General features: G+C 46.4%; 1 protein-coding gene across 6 annotated transcripts in view; it reads right to left on the bottom strand.

Annotated features, from left to right (window-relative positions):
- Nucleotides 1-389: 389 nt before the first annotated feature.
- Nucleotides 390-21,831, bottom strand: part of Per3 (period circadian regulator 3) — a 40,920-nt gene continuing 19,478 nt past the window's right edge. Inside the window, exons 12-22 of one of the 6 annotated variants that reach the window (XR_004606832.2) lie at nt 20,662-20,791; nt 15,075-15,207; nt 14,474-14,589; nt 14,162-14,329; nt 10,696-10,926; nt 9,329-10,053; nt 7,779-7,878; nt 6,633-6,816; nt 5,782-5,932; nt 1,472-2,772; nt 390-1,358 (exon numbers count right to left, since the gene is read on the bottom strand). Coding sequence is in view for 5 of the 6 variants with exons in the window: in XM_034501923.2 (XP_034357814.1) it covers nt 2,689-2,772; nt 5,782-5,932; nt 6,633-6,816; nt 7,779-7,878; nt 9,329-10,053; nt 10,696-10,926; nt 14,162-14,329; nt 14,474-14,589; nt 15,075-15,207; nt 20,662-20,791 (2,022 nt within the window). In the remaining variant the exon portion in view is untranslated. Of the gene's footprint in view, nt 2,773-3,477; nt 5,579-5,781; nt 5,933-6,632; nt 6,817-7,778; nt 7,947-9,328; nt 10,054-10,695; nt 10,927-14,161; nt 14,330-14,473; nt 14,590-15,074; nt 15,208-20,661; nt 20,792-21,831 lie in introns of those variants that run through there. The other 5 variants (XM_034501923.2, XM_034501925.2, XM_034501924.2 and 2 more) reach the window with 5 other exon arrangements.

The raw sequence follows: 21,831 nt of genomic DNA, 5'->3' as shown, positions 1-21,831 counted from the left end.
CTGTATTCTGATGTCTTGATTTTGCTCTAAGTAACTCAGACTTTGTAAACTACAAGCTTACCCTACAGAAGCTTCAGGAATAACTTTGATAATTTTCCTACACTGGCATACACGAATAGCATTATCCATATGTTTACACATCCATATGTTTACACATATAAACATCCAGGGCTCAGTAACTTCTCAGGGCTAAAATGGGGACTAACACAGTGGCAGACAGATGCCTGTCCTTCAGAGCAGGAACAGGGACAAGCTTACATGGCAAACAGTTGTGAGTGTGGCGATGTGAACCTAGCATGGGACCTTCAGGGACCGCAGTAAGCAAGCAGCGGCTCGGGCTGACACCAAGCATGTTCAAGGCTTGATTACACAATGAAGAACATTCCCCATTTGAACACATACACTGTTTATTGTTTTTACTCAAAAAAGATACCCAATGAAAAGATAAATATCCATTAAGTAAGAACAAATTCACAGTTAATTATGAACAAATTGCTAATTTGGTTAAAATTTGCCATGTTGTGAATGATAATATTTCATTTAATCCATTTATTTACACAGCATCTTATTTTCATAAATTTTGACCTCTGACCCAAGAAAATAAAGCTTTGGGGGAAACATTTATGTAGACATTCAAGTCTACAGTACACACTTTTCTTCTCAGTTCTCTAGTTACTAGTACAAAAACAGCGAGCTTGAGTTTCCACAGGGTGTGACCCCCATGGGGGGCAGCGGCCTCTGCTGGACCGGCCCTCAGCAGCAGGGATTGCTGTGTGTACTGATGGCATCCTGGCAGAGGCGAGACTTGGTAAGGACTTTACAGACCTGACTACAGCACCATTTTCAAATCAAGCCTGGCATAACACAGACTCCATAAGGTGTGGACTAAGGCAAGGAAATATGAAATGCAGAGAAAACAGGGATCCAGAACCAACAGGAAAGGACCTCTTTCACCAGAACCCTGGTCTGCTGTATGTACACGAACACACAAGGATCCTGGTAGCTCCAGACGAGCACAACCCTTCACCAGAGAATGCCAACCTGACTAATGCAGGCCTCTCAAATCACTACCTACTAGGATGGAGTGGGTTCGGAGAAGTCTCTCTGTTCACACAGCAGGAACACGTGTCAGCAACTGCTCAATGCCAGAAAGTTCCAAGAAACGTCATAGGCAGATCTTAAAATGTCTCTGACACCTTCCGATAGGACTGCTGTCCAGAAAAAGATTGTTTTAGAAAAGAGGTCTGAGCCACCGAGTTGGAGTGCTGGGCACAGCGGCCTCTATGACCGTCTCCTGATCACAATGACAATACAGTTAGCAATAGCTATAAATTGTCAGAGGAGAACAAAGTGCTTTCCTAAAACAAAACAAAAACAAAACAGGGGGCGGAAAAAGAAAAGTAAGTTGCACTGCAGGAAGTGAAGCAGGAAAGGCCGCTGTAAACCTCCTCCCCGCCAGTCCCTTCCTGACCTGCAGGCTGATTCCACAGCCATTCCCTGGTCACGAAGAAACCTCGACCTTCTCCAAACCAGAGCACTGGAGAGTGAGCCAAAAAACACATAAACAATCACACTCACTTCTGAGACCAAACTACCTGGAGAGCACAGACTCATGGGACTCTGCTGTCACCAAGCTGGGGTCCCCGAGCTCCCCTAAGTGTAGCCTCTCACGTGCAGGCCTCAAACACTTACCCCCGTTCAAGGGCAAACAACAGGCAAGGCCAACTGGAGCGCTGGCACGGAAACCTTGCCGTGTAGTTCGGTGAAAAGGAAAAGTCAACCGTTTGTTCTGGTGAGCCTGGACACACACCCCTCCATGATAACATCAACGTAATATTTAAAACTTTTCACATTTATTTTATAACAAAAAAAAAAAAAAAAAAAAAAAAAAACCCTTTAAAAACACTGCTGTTTGAGTAAGAGGCTTTTTAACATGTGAGGCTTAACTTCAGTCATCCAAAGTCCTGTCTAGCAGACAGATCTCAAGGAAAGGGCTCCCATGAAAGGCGGCCGCCACAGGAAGTGCATGGACGAGAATGGGCTCAAACAACTGAAACCAGGACCCCCACAGTTCCTAGAGGACCATGCCCTCTGCTGGTTTGTGTGTGTGTGTGTGTGTGTGTGTGTGTGTGTGTGTGTGTGTGAAAGCTGGAATGTCTTACAATCAGGAAGAGAAGCACCATGCTGTACAAAACCTAGATCAATGTGCTAAGTTCACGGAAAACACCGTGAGAAACACACAACCCACAGACAGAAGTTCTTCAAGTATTCTAGTGGGAAAATGATTTTGTAACAACAGAACATAGCAAAGGAGACTCAGGCCTGAGACTCCTTCCAACTGTAACTTACTCAGGGTGACTTCTGAGATTACACTGTCAGACCAGGTGACAGATGAGCTCAAGAAGTCTTCTCGTTGGCAGTTTTAACACCATGAACCAGAGCCTAAAAATACTCCTGCTTTGGGAAAACCAAGAAGGGAGGGCTGGGGACACAGGTCAGCGGTGAGAATGCCAGCCTAGCGGATGCGAGGCCCTGGGTTTGATTCTCAGCACCACTGAAACCAATCCAGAACAAAGCAAGGGAAGATCTTAATGTAGATGACTGCCATCGACAGAGTCAGACTGTGGCGAGGTAACACACGTCTGTGTCCCACATGACCTGGAGAGGGCGTGACTTCTTCACAACTGCTCAATTGGTGTCTTCTGATGGGTGCTGTTCAGGGACCTCTGCAGTGTTGCTGACTGAACCTCTGTCTTCATAGGTGACACAGCTCTCCAAAAGAGAACAAAGGCAAGCGTGTCATTTGATGTTAATGCCATCAGAAGAGTTTAAAAGTAAGGAAAAGGCTGAGTTGAGGGAAGATTTACTGGTTGGTTTTTGTAAATGTGACAGACATAAACCCAGACACGTCTGGGAAGATAGAAGCTCAACTGAGAGAATGCCTCCGTCAGACAGGCCTGTAGGCAAGTCTGTGATGCACTCTCATGATTAATGATGGGTGTGGGAAGGCCCCATTCACTGTGGACTGTGTCACCCCTGGGCTGTGCTCCTGAGTTCTATAAGAAAGCAGACTGAGTAAGCCACGGGGAGCAAGCCAGTAAGCAGCCCCCCTCCATGGCCTCCACTTCAGTTCCTGCCCTGACTTCCCTGTAAGGTGAAACATTCCTTCTGAGTGCTTTTGGTCCTTCTATCAAAGGGTAGAAAGCTAAGACAATCAGCAGAGAGAAGGAACAGAGGCAAACAGAAGCGTCAATGAAGTACGAGGACACCTACAAAGGAAACAGCCTATACCGTCTAACTCTGAGAAAGACAAAACAGATACAGCTCCCTGCAGGAATAAAAGCAGGCCTGGGAGACGTGAGAACTGAAACCGTGAAGACTACATAATGGTGTGTAATGGATGCTGCCTCCTCCTCCTCCTCCTCCTCCTCCTCCTCCTCCTCCTCCTCCTCCTCCTCCTCCTCCTCCTCTTCCTCCTCCTCCTTCTTCACCACCACCACCACTTCCATTGGGAAGGAAAAGACCCACAGAGTGAGCAGTGCTTGGAGCTTATCTGGTCTGAGTGCACTGACAGCTGTCAGAGGGACCAGAGAGAAGGAAAGGAAGGAAAGGGTATGTGTGAAAACAAAATGCCTGAAAATCTTCCAAATTTAATGAAGATATGAACAGAGCATCCAAGAAGCTCAATGGCCTCCAAACGGGATCAGTTCAGATGCACACACTCAGACATATCGTAATTAGTTGAACCAAAGCAGGAGAGGACATGCCATACACGGGATTCTTAGAAGATTATCCACAGATGTCTCAGCAGAAACTTGGGAGGCCAGAAGACAGAATGCACATACAGACAAAGTGCTTAAAGAAAAAAAACTTCCACCAAGAGTCCTTTATCTGGAAAAACTCCTTTAAAAGTAAGGGAGGAATCCACAAAACCACAGGCTGGGCTGGGGTGGGGCTTGCTGTCACCCTCTCTGCAGTGTGAGAAGTGCTGACAGGCCTGTACTGGGGTTGGCTGGGTGGTTCCGAGCCCTGGCTGCTGCACAGGAATTTGGTTAGATTCACAGCACACACCAGTTCACAGCGACTCCTCACTCCAGCTCTGGGGGATCTGGTGCCCTCTTCTGGCCTCTGTGGGTACCACACATGTGTGCAGGTGTGCAGAGATAGGCAGTGCTCACACAACTGAACACAAAGGGGATGAAGGAATACTGCAGGCAGGCTCAGAAGGATGGGAATTCAAGGCTGTATGCTGTTTACAGCCCTGGCTTGCTGGTCCATGATATACGACTTAGGACACTAACACATAAGAATGACTTGGGTTTCTGTTTTTTGGTTCTCTGTGCACCAACAAGCAGAAGGAAATGGATAAAGAGTGTCCATGGGGTAAGAAAGCTTCCTTCAGTGTAGGTCTTTCTTATACTTTGGACTGAAACTTTTAAAGAGGGATGTATATTTGAACCATGTATCTCCAAATTTCCCCTCAGTTGGTCATACTCCAGGGAAGTGTCTTTATCACCCTAAACATTCCAACAGGTGGGAGAGAACTATTTCATCACGATTGCAGAATGGTGTTTCACACACATAAGGAAAGAACTGTGGCTGTTCACAAGAGACCTTTAATATTGGGACTGCAGACACTCCCTTACAGGAAAAGGGTAGGGAGTCACTAGACCCTCACTGCATACCCTCACTGCAGACCCTCACTGTACACCCTCACTGCAGACCCTCACTGAACACCCTCACTGCAGACCCTCACTGTACACCCTCACTGAAGACCCTCACTGTACACCTTCACTGCAGACCCCCACTGTACACCCTCACTGCAGACCCTCACTGAACACCCTCACTGCAGACCCTCACTGTAACCCTCACTGCAGACCCTCACTGTACACCCTCACTGCAGACCCTCCTTGTACACCCTCACTGGAGACTGTCACTGTACACCACCACTATACACCCTCACTGCACTGTCACTGTAGACCATCACTGAAGACCCTCACTGCAGACTGCCACTGCAGACCCTCACTGCAGACCCTCACTGCAGACCGCCACTGCAGACCCTCACTGCAGACTGCCACTGCAGACCCTCACTGCAGACCCTCACTGCAGACCCCAGCCTCCTTCCTACACTTACCTTCCAGTTCTATATGATTTCATCTTAAGTGTCCTATGTTCTCAGGAGGTGATGAGAGTCTACAGAATGCAGAAGGGACTGAAGGGGGTGAAGAGTTCCATCTGTGGAGCTGTCACTCATGCTGGGGTGAGATGATTTTAATGATATGGCTGTTTTGGGGTTGGCCAGGCTCTGTAACGTAAGCTCCATAAACTCACTGGTTTGCCAAGTCTGCCTTTACTTTAACTGTATTTGGTCTGGGGCTGGGCCCTACCTGGAGTGGGCAGACATTTGTTTATGCTTCTCCTAGGAAACTTCACAGTGTTAAAAAGACCTATATTCGGGGCTAGAGAGATGACTCAGCGGTTAAGAGCGCTGACTGCTCTTCCAGAGGTCCTGAGTTCAATTCCCTGGTGGGGCTCATGACCATCTGTAAATGGGGTCTGATGCACTCTTCTGATGTACCTGAAGAGAATGGCAGTGTACTCATAAACATAAAATAAATCTTAAAAAAAAAAAGACCTGTATTCAAAACCCAGCACACATTGTACTAATTACTTAATATGTGTACACTTACTTTGTATTTAAAGTACAGAGGCAATAGTTTAGATGAAGGACACCAGTTGCCTGGCACAGGACAGTCATGATGTGAGGGATGGCATGCTTACCTGGAGGTGTCTCTCCTGAGGGGCAGTGTGCCTGTGGATCCAGGAGTGCACCTTGGCCAGCTCCTCCTTCTGGGCAGGTGAGAACTGGGGCTGCTGCTGCTCCATGCTGTGAAGCTTTTCCAGGTCTTGCTTGAGCACCTCATCTCTACCCCTAAGACCGAGAAGGCCTCTGAGTGCCGTGCTCCCCCCTCCCCCCCCCCCCAGTGCTGATGCACTTTATCTGCTGACTTATGACACACCCAGATAGTCTGCCACACTGACACGGCAAACCTTTGCTTCTTGGTGAAAAACTGATGCTTAAATGAAGCACATCAGGAAATGCGCTTCCCCCAGGCCCCCTCTGCCAGGGCAAAAGCAAACGTCCTGATATGTGCATCCTTGAAGGACAGCCTGTGTGCTCATGCCCTGGTTTCGGTGAACAGCATGTTTGCTCTGTATGGATCTGCACATGTGTGGCTGCAATTTTTCCTTCAAGAATCATTTGTTGCTTGAATTGAAATGAACACGATTTGTAGACACATTTTCTATGACTGTGTCTAAAACATTTAAAAAATCATTTTATGTAGAAAAACCATATTAGTAACCAAAGGAACAGCCAGTGTGATGACTTGAGACAGTCACTTCTGGACAAGTGTGACAGACAGAATGCTGTCCTCCATCCTTACGTACACACTACAGCTGGGAAGGTGCTTCCCCTCTCACCAAGCCTGAGTCTGATCTCTGGGACATATACTAGACAGTGAGAACAGGCTCACATGTAAGCACGCATCAAAATAAATGACAGTAACATGAAATATCTAGAATATATACTGGTCAAAGCACTAAGCAGGGTTTGCAGAGTGCTTCCGTACCTCTCCGGCACCTGGTATGTCATAAGAACACACTCTGGCGTCCGTTCTATCATTCTCCAGATGGATTCTTCAGCCGCCCCAGGAAAGGCTTTGTCTCTCTGTCTATCCTGTGACCTCCGTCCATTTTCAGAGACTTCAGAAGCGTAGTCACTGTTACTGAAGTACAGACTGCTGGCACTGCTTCCTGCCAAAGATCAACAAAGTGGAAAACACCCATCAGAAGTTCATTTGCCAGAAAGGTCCTGTTTCAACTTTGGCACCTGCCTGCCCATCTCAGCAGTGACAGCTTCTGGTCACTTCTGGTATTAACCAGATACTTACCAAATGACCTTACAATTTCAAATGGCTCATGGCATTAGTGATCATAGGCCCAGGGCAGACAGCCCAGTAACCATTTGTACAATGGAACCCCGGGCACTGTCCATACAAAGTAATCCTCTTGAGCAACAGACTACCAATACATACAATGAGATCAATCTTAACAGCATTCCTGAGAGACTCTTAATGCAAGAAGCTCTCAAACTGCACTACAGGAACTGCAGTGGTAGAAAGCACACCAGCATGTCAGGACAGAGGTCGGCTGTCAGTCTGTCTATAAAACACCCTCATAGTCACACGTTTAAACACTTGGTCCCCTGTTGGGGTGGCAATGTTCTGGGAAGTGGTAGATCCTCTGGGGCAGGATGCTTGAGAGGTGGGTCACTAGGGGGTAGGAATTTGAAGGTTAAAACATGGCCTCACTTCAGGTCTAAGCTGTTTCCTGTCTGCTATGCTGAGGTCCCTCCACCTCAGACTACAATGGTCTAGCCTCCACTCCTTCCCTGCAGCAGTACACAGTACCCTGAGATCCATGAGCCCGAGCAAATCCTCCGTCCTGCAAGTGCTTCAGTCAGATGTTGTCTCAGCAATAAGTAACTTATAGACCGTAAACGGTTACAGAAGAACTTTCTAGAGCAACGGGAACACTCTAAGTGCTTGTGACACTTACACCAACGTCAGTTTTGTCAAATATAAACCTGCCCAAAAGGAAGCCTACAAAAAAGGGGGGGGGGAGCCCAAACCTTCCTCTCTATGCTGGTGTCTAAGCTACAAGGCCTTGGACAGAGTGATCTGGTAACTCAGAGGCTGTTTTTCCTGGTCACCTACCTGAGGCAGCTGCAGGAGACTCCTGCTGCACTGTTGCTGTAGCCAGCTCACCGGTGGCACAGTGACAGCTCTGACCGCTACTGTGACCTGTAACACAGTGCTGGAGGGGAGGACACAAAGGTACTCAACACTCCAAGAGCTAGCGAGCAGGCAGCTCTTCAACTTTACCTGTTGAGTGAAACGAGAGCCATATACATAGGTGAGGAGTGAAGACTCTTGGGGCTGGTGGCAAGAATGTGCTTAAAGTTTCTTTGGAACTACTGTTCTGAACCCTGGCTGCATGCCAGGCGCCACACAAGGGTGGGCTTCCATATGCCTCTGTTCCTTGGGTAAGCATACATGGATACTTTTCCTGTTCTAAGCACACACAATGCTAGGAACATAGTAGTAGGCAAAACAAAATCCCAGTCCTCTGAGAAGACAGGCTGCGCAGGGTGACGCACCATATAAATGACTGCATCCTTCAGTCCGCATGACAGGATCGTAAGGAGAGAACCAACTCCCCAGAGTTGACCTTTGACCTCCACATGGACACTGTGGCACTCGAGTACCCACCCCAACAGTAAATAAAGTGTACTTAAATTCAAAATATTTATTATGTCTGTATGTATAGGTGTACACATGTTTGCAGGTGCCTGAAGAGGCCAGATAAGAACTTTGGGTCCTTCAGGGCTGGAGTTAGAAGAGTCTGAGGGACAGCTGATGCGTGTGCTGGGATGTCCTCTGGCCCTCGTGACTGCACAGTGAGCACTCTAACCACTGAACTGTTTACCCAGCTCCTGAGCTGCTGTCTTATTTCCTAGATCCCCTAGCTTTATTCAGGGGCACCGGGTCTGGTACCGCTCACCCACACTCAGCAGCTTACGACTGTCTGGAACTCCAGTTCCAGGGGACCCAGCTACCTTTTCTGGCATGGCCCCACTCCTACACATAAAATAAAACACTTAATTTTTAATTCTACACTGGAATGCAGGAATGTCAGACTCTGAAGTTTAATCTGATAAATAAAGCTTGAAGTGCTTCTCTAAGAGTTTGGAAAGTTCAAAATAATTTACCTAAAGTTTTTCACTTTTGAAAATAACATGTATAACCATGGAAGGAAAAGCTGGCTACTTTCTGATTATGCCAAACACTGGCTCCTACCTTATCCACATGCTCCTGCACTATGTGTATAAACAGAAAACCATGAATTCTACATCTCAAGGCCAGCCTGGTCTACTGAGTGAGTTCCAGGACAGCCAGGGCTACACAGAGAAACCCTGTCTAAAACAAACAAACAAACAAACAAACAAACAAACAAACCAAAACAAATTGTTTTTGAAAGACAGAATCAGTGAAAACCCTCACTAAGTACCAAGAACAGAAGATCCCTTTGTCTCCAGTCCACAAGTGGACAGGGACACACTTCTCGTTCATACAGAGCAGAGCTTAGTCCTAATCACAGCAGTGGGGCTGACCGCCCACTATGGCTAGGCTGTCAGTGCTGAGCCCCGGACTGGTTGGAGGACCCCGGCTTTCTCAGGCCCTCAGGTACAGAGGGCAGCACTCACGTGCTTAGCATCTGGGACGGCGCCCCTTCTCACTGCTTCTTCAGACTCTGATGGTGCAGGCATTTCTTCCTGGAGTAAATTTAACTGCAATGGTGAACTGCTCCGTGAGCTAATGAACGGAAGCTCTTCACTGTGTGTCTCCCAATTCTCCTCCACTCTCCTTTGCCCTTGGTCTGAAGAGGTTGGTTCCAGGTTTGGAGCCGTTGCTGGTACTAAGGGTGCCAGTTCAGAAGAACCTGTCTCGGCCAGGAATGGATATGGAGAGAATGATGCCGGCCAGAGAGGAAAGAGAGGGGTGTTGTGCAGGAAGATGGTCATCAAAGTATCCAAGTAAGCAGAAGGGAGTGCGGAGACAGACTGAGGGCCAGGGGAAGGGAGTGCGGAGACAGTCTGAGGGCCAGGGGACAGAGGTGGACATGCAGCTGCAGCTCCCCAGGCTGCAGAGTCCCCTACTCCCTGAGAGGCCATATCTTGGAAGGGAAAAGAGGGAAGGAGATAAGGTGTCTGGCCGGGAACTACCAGGGCTGAGGGGAAAGCTAGGCCTGCAGCATGAGGAGAGGGGATAACGGAAGGGTTCCAGTGCTGCCCATCTGGAAAGAGTCCTCTGACATGGGGACAGAGGTGGGCACTGGAGCTTCTGGTGTCCACAGGTGTCAGCAACTTCTTCCGTTTGTGCTTCCGTCTCTCACTCCCCGCACATCTGCTGTGCTTAGGGGTGGACCCTGCTGATGAAAAAGATGGAGGCATGTTACGGAAAAAGTAAAAACCGAGGAGAGAGTCATTTCAGGTAACTGTAAGTATTACCTCATGAAGCAAGTATTTGCCAATACTTTTACAAATACAAAAACGTTGTTCTAAATCAACAAAAATTCTAGGTAAAAATTAGTGCTCTAAAATCAACCAAATCCAGCACCTTAATTGGTTTCTTCTTACTCTTATTAGAGCTCCTTTGTAAACTGTGGAGTAAGTGAAATCGTCCGTTGTCCACCCTTCTCCAGGGTTCAGCTGGCCCTGCAGACACAGGGGCCAGAGCCGCCTGCCTGGCTAACTACAGACTGAAAATACTCAGGAAAAAACACTGCTCAAATGAACACGCACAGACATTCCCATTATCCCTCCAATTATAGTAATGAGTGTGTTAAGTGTTAGGTTAGAGGTAAGGATAAGGACACGGGAGGCCTGAGCAGGTCACGCACAAATATTCTATCCCTTTTACACAAAGGCCTTGAGTGTTCGTGGATTTGCCTGTCTGTGTGTCAGGTAGTTCTTCCTGGAAGCGATCTCCCACTGACACAGGAGGACAGTTCAGCCTGTGCAGGAGTCATCATACTCTAAAGATGTAAGGGGTATACTGTAAATGTGGCTACCTTGAACACGGGAGTACTTAGTACGGTTTCTGCTTTCTTGCTGAAGATAGCAGCTGTAGGGTGAGGCCAGGAGCTTTTCCCGGAACCTGTCAACATAGCTCTGCTCCTCCTTCTGTGTGTGTGCGGAGAGGACAGCCGCTGTGAGCCCCACGTGCTTAAATCCTCCTGCGGCCAGGTGAGAGGCCTTCGTTCTCAGGGCCCAGGGCTTACACGCTACGGCAACACTTTCTGCTGGGATCACAGAAAACAGAATTAATTATAACTAAGAGCAACTGTTTATTTTTATTTTGTAACTCCCCTTCAATACATTTCTACAAACATAATTGTTGGAATATAAAAACTTCATTAGTACAGTATAAAAATTCTTAATCTTTCTCTACATACATATTACTTTATGATTGTAATAATATACAGATACTATTTAGATCTTGATTTATAAACATTTTCTACATCTTTACAGTTTTAGATTTTTGCTCAAAAATCTATTAATTTAGAATTTAGAGCTTGGGGTTCCCTAACTAACCTACGTGTCCTAAGTTCGTTGGTCTCTGGAGCACTGGATTACAAGTGTGTGCCATCACATCTAGCCTTTGAATTTCTATTTGCTTTCTAGAGACAAAGATACTCTATGTAGGCTCTATCAGGCTGTCCTGAACTTGCTAAGCACACCAGGCTGTGATTCAGAGATCTGCCTGACTCTGCCTCCCTGAGAGCTGGGACTAAAGTCGTGCAACCACTGTCCTTGGCTCAGTTGATTTTTCAAAACAGGTAACATACTTGTGTGATTCAAACACAAGGTTTAAAAAATCAATTTAGCACGTTCTTCCTGTGCCTTCCAGGATCTACCCAGCTTTTTTCCATTCTCCCCGTGGAAAGCCGCTCTGTTTCTGCCGGGCTAGCCCTGTGTGCACAGACAGGAGGGAGCAGGAGTGGCTCCCATGCTCTTCACCACAGCAGAGCATTCATTCCCGTGGACAGCGGCACGCACTGCATGTGCCCCTATGTGGACTCTGAGTTGTGTCTAGACTTACTGCTTTCAATGCTACTGTGCGGGGTTTCCTAACACCCTTCCCACCTCTCAAAGCTATGCAAAACCTAGGTAGCTTGGCTAGGCTTGGGCCCAAGCCACTTCCAGAACTGGGCTCTGACTTGGTTTGAGTCAACTTGAGTGCTGTGGCTAGCAGAGCTTCAGGACCAGACTGACTTTCTTGCCTCTAACAATGAACAAAATGACACAGTTATGAAATAAAGGTTTCAGGACCTTGAGCCTCAGGCGGAGTCTAATCAACTCCCTCAGTGCAGCTGCTGGGGAGGCCAGAAGGAAGTATTGGATCCCTGGAATTGGAGTTACAAGCAGTTGTGAGCCTCCTGACGTGGGTGTTGGAAACAGGACTGGGTCCTTTACACCTGGAGTGCACGCTCCTAACTGCAGTCACTCTCCAGCACCTCACAGTCCTTCCCGAGTGAACTTAAATTGTACTTTGTAGACAGCTCGAAGGCGGCTGCTGATCTCTGTGTCTATCCTGGCAACTTTTGCCTTTTTGTTTGTTTTGAGACAGTGTATCACTACACAATCCAGGTTGGCCTAGAAGTCACACCCCTCCTGCCTCTACATTCTAAATGCTGGGATTACAGGTATAGTACCAAGAAGCCTGGCTCCAAGCTTTCCCTTTTTTTTTTTGATTTATTTATTATATGTTTGTGAGTACACTGTCGTTGTTTTTGGACACACCAGAAGAGGGCATCAGATCCCATTACAGATGGTTGTGAGCCACCATGTGGGTGCTAGGAATTGAACTCAGGACCCCTGGAGGAGCAGTCGGTACTCTTAACCTCTAAGCTATCTCTCCAGCCCCCAAGCTTTCCCTCTTAATTGCAGTATTTAGTCTATTTTAACTAAAATAGAGTCTGGTTCCTTTCTTTTTAAAAATTTCATAATCATCTTTTGAATTTAGTTTTTTTTTTTTTTTTTTTTAAGCTTCTTTTCACCTCAATTTATGGACTGGCTGAAGGTAATCTCTGTGGCTCATGTTGCATCTTAATTAGTCCCTGGTAACAGCTGCTGAGGGCCAATTTGATGTCCTCCTTACCACTCAAGGGCAACTGAGTGAGGAAAAGTTACTTCTTGAGTTTAGGCCTTAGCTGTCCCTGTAAGTAATGAAGGAGGCAGGGCTGCCCTGTGATCATCTTTGTTAGTAGGGGAAATGTGGTAAGCTTTCCAGAAAGCAATGACTAGTGAAGACTAAACGCAGTCCAGCTGGCCAGATTAGCATTACTGACCTGACTCCTCCCACCAGCCCTGTGAGATGGAGGGTCTGGAGACAGCTGTGAGAGAGCAGACTATGTTCTCATTGGCCAAAACCGTTTTATTAGAACTGAGCTAGGCTTTAGGATTGGAGCAAATCCACACTGTTTGTCTGGGCATTTTGGGGGTGTGAGTGGGTGGGGCATCTCGTTGGGGAGGTGTTTGTTGTTGTGAGTACAGTCCATCATGGAGAAGAGGCGAGACAGCTGGTCTGTACCCCTAAATCATAACACAAAACACCCCATTCCCCTTAGGTCATAGAAGTCAGGAATTCCATCACTGCAATGAGAAAAGTGACCAGCACAGCTCCCAGAGTGAAGAACAGCAGCTCCCCAGCAACTGCTCAAGTCCACATACAGTAGCCGATGCACCAGCGAAGATGACCAAAGATGGGCCAGGGACAACCCCAACACCCAACTTCAGAGATGTGTTGCCGTGAATAAATCACCGTGAAAAACCAGAGAGTCAAAAAGGCATGGGGCAGTGAAAAAGTCAGACGATCAAGATCAGAGCAGCTTACTGAGCGAGAAGGTTGTGAAGGACATGTCCACTGACCTAGCGAGTTAACACAACAATAAGAATACACATGTGACCCATCAAGTTGCCAGGACACATTCAACAGGTGAGAGACACCTTTTTAAAAGATCAGTGAAAGGGGCTGGAGACACGGCTCAGAGTTTAAGAACCAGAGAACCCATGTTTGGTACCCAGCACCCACATGGAGGCTCACATCTACCTGTAACTCCAGTTCCAGGGGATGTGGTGCCCTCATCTGGCTCCTGTGTCCAACAGACACACACATGATGCACATACATATATGCAGGCAAAGCATCCATACACGTAAAATATAATCCCCCAAACCAACCAGTCAACAAACAAACAGCCACACACGGCCCGATGTGGTCCCCCAGGGATCCACACTAATGATGGTGAACACAGAGGATCTCAGCACCATCGTCCCCAGCTGCTCTAAGAGCTGCACGTCATCAACTGATCCTATTAACGAATAACATACTTAATGCACCCTGTAACCATACAGACATGATGATATTTCTTAATTAGCTTAACTGAAATGACAGGAAAAAGTGGCTAAAACACAGACACTGTTACGAAGCAGATGGTATTAATGGTTTCTTTTCTCATCAAGAGGCAGAGTGGTACCTGACTGTAGGGGTGGGATGCAGGCAGTGGTGTTGCTGCAGCTGCACTGGCTTATGCCAGACGCCATGCTCAGTGCAGTGGTGGACAGGGTCTGTGTGGCACCTCCTTTGGCATCTGTGGATGGTCCAGTTGTTTCCTGTTTCTGTATGTCCAGAGGCTGTTCAGTGTCTGGTGGTATAGATGAGAAACTGATAGTGAAAAAAGCTAAGCAGAAACTTACAGAAGTCAGTGACTAACATTAAGTCATCAGCCACCTAAGGGAAAGACTCATGATTTCAATGGCATCCACCCCAGAACACTCATTCCCGCTACCTCGCAGGCTACTGTCGGCCTCCGGGTTTGGCTTGGCTTCTTCTGAGGATGAAGATGTGTTTGTGCAGGAGATGCACTTTCTTTTCAAGGATGGGAGGTTGTAGCTTGTCAGGTACCTACAACAAGAGGACTGGGCTGAGCCTTCTTATTGGCTGCACCAGGCCACTCCCACTGCTGTCTTTTGCTTATGCCACTGAGGCAGGGGGACTCAGCCCTTTCTTCTGAGGTGAGGTCAGACTTCAATACCCCAGCCTGGGTCACTGGCTTAGACTATCTCTTCCACTCCGTTCTTTAATTGGTCTTCACGTCTCGCACCATTTAACTCTGACCAGCTCAGGTGTTAAATTATCCCCCAGCTCTCACACCTGAGAGGCAGCATCTTACTTCTGTGTCCTCCATGATGGTCATAATCTGTGACCTGTGGCTAACACAGAGGACTCAGTACCATTGCCCCCAGCAGCTCTAAGAGCTCCACACACAGCAACCAAGCCTATCACCTACAGCAGGGATCAACAGAGAGCTCTGAGAGTGCCACAGGGCTCCACAGTGGCTTGTTGGGATTCTGCCTAAAAGTGACATCGCTGAGACTTGCCTTTCTTACCTGAGGACACTGTCGATACAGTTCATCTGCTGATAGGACGAGCTGTGCTGCTCTTGCTGCAGATCGCCACTGGAACCGGTATCCATGCTTTTATTGTTCAGTGTCTGAGAGGAAGAGAAGTCCTTCTGCTCATCTGCAGGGAGATACAATTCAAATGTTTAGCAGGTAGTGGGAAAATATTCAGCAGATCGTAGTAAGCTCATAACATACACTGATACAGTATCACACAGTATATTTAATATCATTAAACGTGAGCTTAGATCTAAACGACCGACACAGAAACATCAGTAAAGTGAATAAGGCACAAAAGCAAGCTACACACAATGACTTCACTGGTATTTTTAAAAATGAGTGAAGCATGTATCTCAGGCACAAATTACCAAGGCAACTATGAGATAAGAAGTTGGTGGGGGACACCCAGTGTCAGGCTAATACTACTTATTACAACTGGTTAAGATACCTAGATGCCATGTGTCCCTCCCTGTGTGTAGCACCCATGTCCTGAACGCCCGTAGAGTTGGTCAGTGGGCATGGAGACCGCCATTACTGGTATCACACATATCTCATGTGCTGCAGGGTGCAGCACACAGCATTGCCTGTGCCGAGCCTCGATGGTGACTGATGGCTGTGTTCCTGCTGTTCCACATGCTGGCCACCACAACCAAGAGATGATAAAGTGGTACTGTATTAATTTGAACTTGAACTTATCAAGTGGCACAGGCGTGGAGAGAAGGGGAAAGCCTCCAGGCCTGAGCGCTCCTGTAAAGAAGACAGAGCCCAGGGAAGGACACAGAAAACATGGCAGATGGAGACCCTGCAAAGCAGTGCTGTGGCTAGCAAGAATGGCAGGGTTCTGGAAGGAGTGCGCGACTATATCATGTGACTGATAGACTTGTGGCCTCTGTTCTTAGTGACAGCACTTCTAGCTGGCCTGCAGAGCCTATCTCAGCAGGACTTCTTGGAGAGCCTCATTTCCACTCTACAGGAATGGTAGGAGCGTTGTTCCCCATTCCCTTCCCAGGAGCTTCTACTAACTCCACAGTGACATGAGAAACCATAAAATTCACAGTGGAGAAATGCTTTTCACGGAATTGAAGACTTTCCTTGCATTTTTACTGCATTATCACCAACTGTAGCTTTTATTTCAGGATCCAGCCCAGGATCTCAGTGAATCTGGTGATCCTATCTTAACTCTGCTGTAACCTGGTCCCTGTCTTGACTTAGCCTTCCAGTCATTTGTCAGTACAGACACAGGTCCGTTTGGGTTATAATTTGTTGGGTTATAAACCATCACTATTATGCTGAGTTTTGTTACTCAAAATGTCCTGAGTAATTTGTAGCTTTTCCAAGCCACCTGCTCCCTGTGCTCTTCTGATATCTGTCTGTCTGTCTCTTGAGTATCTTTACCCTCTGGCCCTGGTTCCTTCTGTTCAAAAACATACAATCAGCAACCAATATCTTGGTGTTAGACATGTGTCTATGCTTGTAAGTTCTCTCAGTGGTCAGAGCTGATGACACAGGTCTGTATGTTAACTAACCCTTGTCCATCTGTCCATCCACCTACCCAGCTGGATGCCTGAGTTCTTCCACATGCTTCTACTTCCAGTCCAGGACAATCTATTCCAGACTTCCTCCTTCGATTACTTAAAACTTCTACAGTAGTGGGAAACTTTGTTAGCTTACTCTTTACCTATAGCTTCTGAATCAGCTTGTTCAACTGCAGTATACATTCAGTGACTTGAGAGCTCTGCTGACAAACCCACCAACCTGGATACAGATTCTGTGCACATTAGTGTTCTGTATCTGGCATCTAGTTGAAATATTTTTTTTTCTTCTCTAAAACTACTTAAGCTCATCTCCTAGAGCATGCTTATGTCATTCCTGCTTAGAGGATTTATCTGCATGTGGCCTTGGGTTCCCTCCACATTCTGGGATGGGGTTAATGCTTATGGTTCTTGTCAAATGCACGGATTCTCCCAGTTACCCCTTTGTGGGCGGCTCCTCTCCCCTTTCAGTCTCAGTATGTATCCCCATTGCTGGTGGCTAGGTTTGCTTCCTGTGTTTTCAGTGTATGAAGTTTTTAGTTTTCTAGAGAAAAGGATTGAGCTTTGCTCAACCTAGGCAAGGCTATACCACCAGCATCATGGCTTCAGTTACCCACAGTCACTTGTCAAGTGGAAACAGTAAAGCAGATGTTAACTATTCCTGTCAAACTGCACGACTGTAAACTGTGTGATACAACCTTGCTGTTCTGCTCCATCCCACATGGGATGTGTGGCATCTCTTGTCCAGGGTATCCACACTGTCTACCCACCCAGCACCGTCCTGCACTGAGTGATTCAGCATCACCAGAAAGAGCTGATTCTTCCTGAGCACTTTAAGGTCAACAATAAATTAACTATGCCACAGTGCCTATTCATCTACCATCCTTCATCCGATTTACATGGTGCTCAGGGTCACCTCCAATTATTACATTCTTTCAAAGGCAAAGGCCGACGACAGCATGCTCCTCGAAGCTCACCCAACATGGGGCAATAGAGCTGCCATCTTCTACTTGGATGTCATCAATGAAGAGTACTATTTGTAGTCAGTTATCTTTCGTATCAGTTAAAAATAAAACTTACTTTCTTTTAAATGTTGTCCAGCAAATTTTCACTCCTTAGTGTAGATAGGTTTTATTTATCTTATTTCATCCCTGGTTAGAAATTCCTGGGGCTGGAGAGATAGATAGCTCAGCGTCAAGAGCAAGTTCTGTCCTTCCAGAGGAAGGAAGTTAAGTTCTCAGCACCCATGACGGGTGGCTACAACTACCACCTGTAATTCCCGCTCCAGGGAATCCAACACCTCTAGCCTCCACGGGCATACACACTGATGTGTACTTAAGCGTGTATGCATACTCACGTAATGTGTTAACAAACACATTAAATCATTAAAACACAAAAGGAATTCCTTGGCGTTTCTGGTGGAAAAGTGTGCTGTCAAACTCTCAGTTGATTGAGAAATCTGATTCTGAAGGATTTCCCACCAGAGCTCTGTGTTGACAATCTTTCCTTTGAAGATGCCATTTTCTGTCCTCTTGTGTGTGATTTCTGGAGATGCACTGTTATGTTTTACCTGTGCCTGCCTGTCTCCTGCTGCCCTCAGCAATGTAGACTGATGTTCTTTGATTCTGAAGAAAATCTTGACTGTTTTATCTTCAAATACTAATTCTAGGATCCTGATCAATCCCATATTAGTTTGATGTGACCCCTGGACTGGAACTGTTTCTGTTTCGGCCTGAGTAGTCCAAGTGAGATCCAAAGCAATCTATCGTGGAGCTTACAGATTCTTCTGCTGTGTTGATGATAACCATTCTACATGTCTTGAGTTTCTGAAACCTTTGATCCTAAGTACACGTCAATATTAGTCTCTTCTGACTTGGGTTGTTTGGACGTTTTTGTATCACTGAGACACTTCAGTAGGAAAACAGGCAACAGGCATACACAGTACCTCCAGCCTATCAACAGTTTCACCAGGCCCTTCTGCTCGGTTCATGTCAGAGCTGGCCTTGCTCCCTTTGCTCATAGCCTTGCGATGTACCATTCCTAGTTACTTTACCTTGTCAGGCATTTCCACTGCTGTGTTTTGAGTCTTCTTTCAGTGCCCACTTTATCTCCTGGGAGGTGAGTTTCCCCTTCTTGTTCTTCCATAAACTACAAGCCTGTGCAGAACAGCAGAGACTGAGCAGCCGTTTCCCTGTGAAGGCCTGTGTTTGGGCTGACATAAACTTAGGCCAGGTTTGCAGTCTGTGACTGGTTTTGTCACTGTTTTGGGATGCTTCAGCTCCCAAATTCCTCTAACCAAATTCTGTGTTATAAGTGGTGGCTGTTTTGAGAGTTGTTTTGAGTATCTGCTCCACTCTCGTTATCCCTTTGCATTTATCTGAGCGAGGATTTGTGTCTTGCAAGTTGCTTGGCTCAGTAAGTCAGTGCACCGTAATCCGGTGTGTCCAGCTCATTTGTTCCCTAAGCCTGAGTCTTTCCTTGGATTCTAGAACTGCAACCAGCTGCCTCAGGACTCCAACTGGGTGAAGAAAGATCATGGATTTCTTCTAAGTGTGGAGTGATACTCTTTGTTTATTTCTGAGCAGAAAATGGAAGCACTCTTGCATCCCTTTGTGAAGGATTTTATCAGTGACCTTATAAAACCATAGAAGGTGGATGTGGTGACATGCATTTAGTCCTAGCGTGTTGGAGGCTGTTACAGAAGGATCATTTTACCTCAGGAGTTTGAGATAACTGAGTGACATTAGCAAGGCTCCATCTAAAAACCATGTGATAAGAGAGGAAACCAGGGGAGTTGTTTTTGCTGTCTGTTCTTCTGTCACATGGGGAGAGCTTTTCCTCTTCCTTTGGAGGATGTGAGGGATTCAAGCTCATTCTCAGAAGCAGAGTCATGGCTCTCACTGAATACTGTTCCTTCCTTACCTTGACCCTAGACATCCCACCTTTCTATACTGTGAGAATAAACACCATTTTGTTAGAAAATTACAATCTCAGGAAAAAAAAAAAATATAGGGAAGACAGGGTCCCGTGCTGCAGCCCTGGCTGGCCTGGAATTCACTAGGAAGATCAGTTTGGCTTTCAACTCAATAAAGATCTACTCACCTCTGCCTCCTGATTGCAGGGGTTAAAGGCCTATACTATTACACCTGGAAATCTCAGAAACGTTGATATAACAGTATACAATGTCCAAGGCTACATACTATGTGAACTGTAATCTGTGTTTTGGGGTAGGAATGTTACTTATCTGTGCATATGTGAGTAGAGATCAAAGGTCAACTTTGGGTACCTGTAATTCTCTACTTTATTTTTTGACATAGGGTCTTTCCCTGAACCTGGAGTGTTGGGTAGACTGGCTGGTAGTGGACCCCTGGGATCTGCTTGTCCTCACACCTCAGCAACACGTGCAGTCATGCATGGCTTTTAGAGGAGTCTTAGGGGTCACGACAGACCCTCAACAACCTGGTTACTATTACTGCTGGTCTTAGAAAGTAATTGTCAGCCCTGTTCAAGTAAGCTCTGCATTTGACAATGATAAATACTATTATAAAAGTTACATGATCAAAATCCATGATTTCTAAAATTGTATTGTACTTCAAGAAGAAAAATAAATGAAGACTTAGTTAAGTTAAAAAGCAACCACTGTTACTCCACCTCTGAGAAAAGATTACTCAGTCTAGATCATTCTCCATTTGTTTGAATGACAAAACAGGATCATTTCAATGTTCGTTATTACATGAAAAAGTATTAAAAATTAACTTCCTTGGGGCTTAAATAGCTCAGAAAGGAAACAAACTAAGAATCTGATGGTATCAAAATAGTTACTTCTTTATTCAAATGTACTGAGCTATAATTTAAAACCGTTTAGCTTCCGAGTGTTACTGTGCAGCCAGCATCTCACTGTTACTGATACTACTACTCTTTCTTGGGAAATCAGCAAGCTGGAAAGCACCTCAGGCCTCAGCCTTGTCTGCTCAGTGTGCATATGTGTTGTTTTCTGTGAAGAGACAGGTCTGAGAGCAGCCGGGGCCACTCTGCCGACTCACCACCACCCTGCGGTTCCGCGCAAGTCTCCGTCACTGGCTTCACCGATGATCTGGCCATCGACTCAATGTAGAGCTGTTGGCCCACATTCTTAATATGGTTTACACTGGCATAGACCTGCTGCAGGGTCATCTTGGGAAAAAGAGTGATAAAGTAAGGGTTAAAAATGTAGAAGTGTGTGTGTGTGTGTGTGTGTGTGCGCGCGCGCACGCACATGTGAACACATACACGTGCTAAAAACCACACAATACATGTTGAACTTCAGGTTCCCTGAGACATGACTAAAAGCATTCCTCCCTTTAATTCCAATTCTTCTTGTGCTATGATACACCGATGGCAATCAAACTGTATTTCCATCTATTCATGTTACGGCACTTTTAGAAAAGCCTACAATGAGTGTAAGGGGAGGTTCTAATGCAAAGGTCTTGTTCCCCAGTTGGTTCTTGATTTGTCAGTAAAGGAGGCCAGGGGCAAACTGCAAGACCGAAGGTATAAGCAAGACTTCTGGGTTCAGGGGAAGGAGACCTGAGGAAGGAGAGGAGCCATCTGCTATGCTTTGGAGAAAAAAAACGCAGCAATTATGTGAGATCTGGGGAGAGCTGAGCCTGTGGCCTCCACTATAGTCAGGTGGCCAAGGATGTTTGGCAGGGGCTAGGTGGGACTAGCCATTGAAGTTTAGGGCAAGTGGAGAGACGGAGATAATAAGTTGGTAAGGACACACTTTTTCAGGCAGGAGATATCTGCACCCAGCAATTGTGCCTAGAAGGCAAGCTGTAAAGTGACAAGCTGTGTGTGTGTGTGTGTGTGTGTGTGTGTGTGTGTGTGTGTCTTTTATCCTCAGATTCGATTCGAGGGTCCTGGGAAGGGGCTGGTAGCATTATCACCTCTCAGAGCTAAGGCAGGTAGAAAGGGAAGCTGGGTTAGGCAGACTCCGGGCAAAAGTGGTAGAAATTTTAAAACTACAAACAACAAATGAATCCAAGTGTCACCTTGCAAAGGTGATTTTCTCTCTCTCTCTCTCTTAAAGACAGGGTCCTTACTGTGCAGCCCAGCTGGTCTCAGACTCTAAAAATTCTCTAGCTTTCACCCCAACTGCTGAAATCTTAGGTGTGTACCATCAAGCCTAGCTCAGACTTTCCTTTTAGATATTTATCTATACCCATTCAAACCGT

Source organism: Arvicanthis niloticus, chromosome 5, assembly GCF_011762505.2.
Source record: "Arvicanthis niloticus isolate mArvNil1 chromosome 5, mArvNil1.pat.X, whole genome shotgun sequence".
Lineage (NCBI taxonomy): Eukaryota > Metazoa > Chordata > Mammalia > Rodentia > Muridae > Arvicanthis > Arvicanthis niloticus.
The sequence above is the reverse complement of the archived record's forward strand: the minus strand, read 5'-3'. Positions and strand labels throughout refer to the sequence as shown.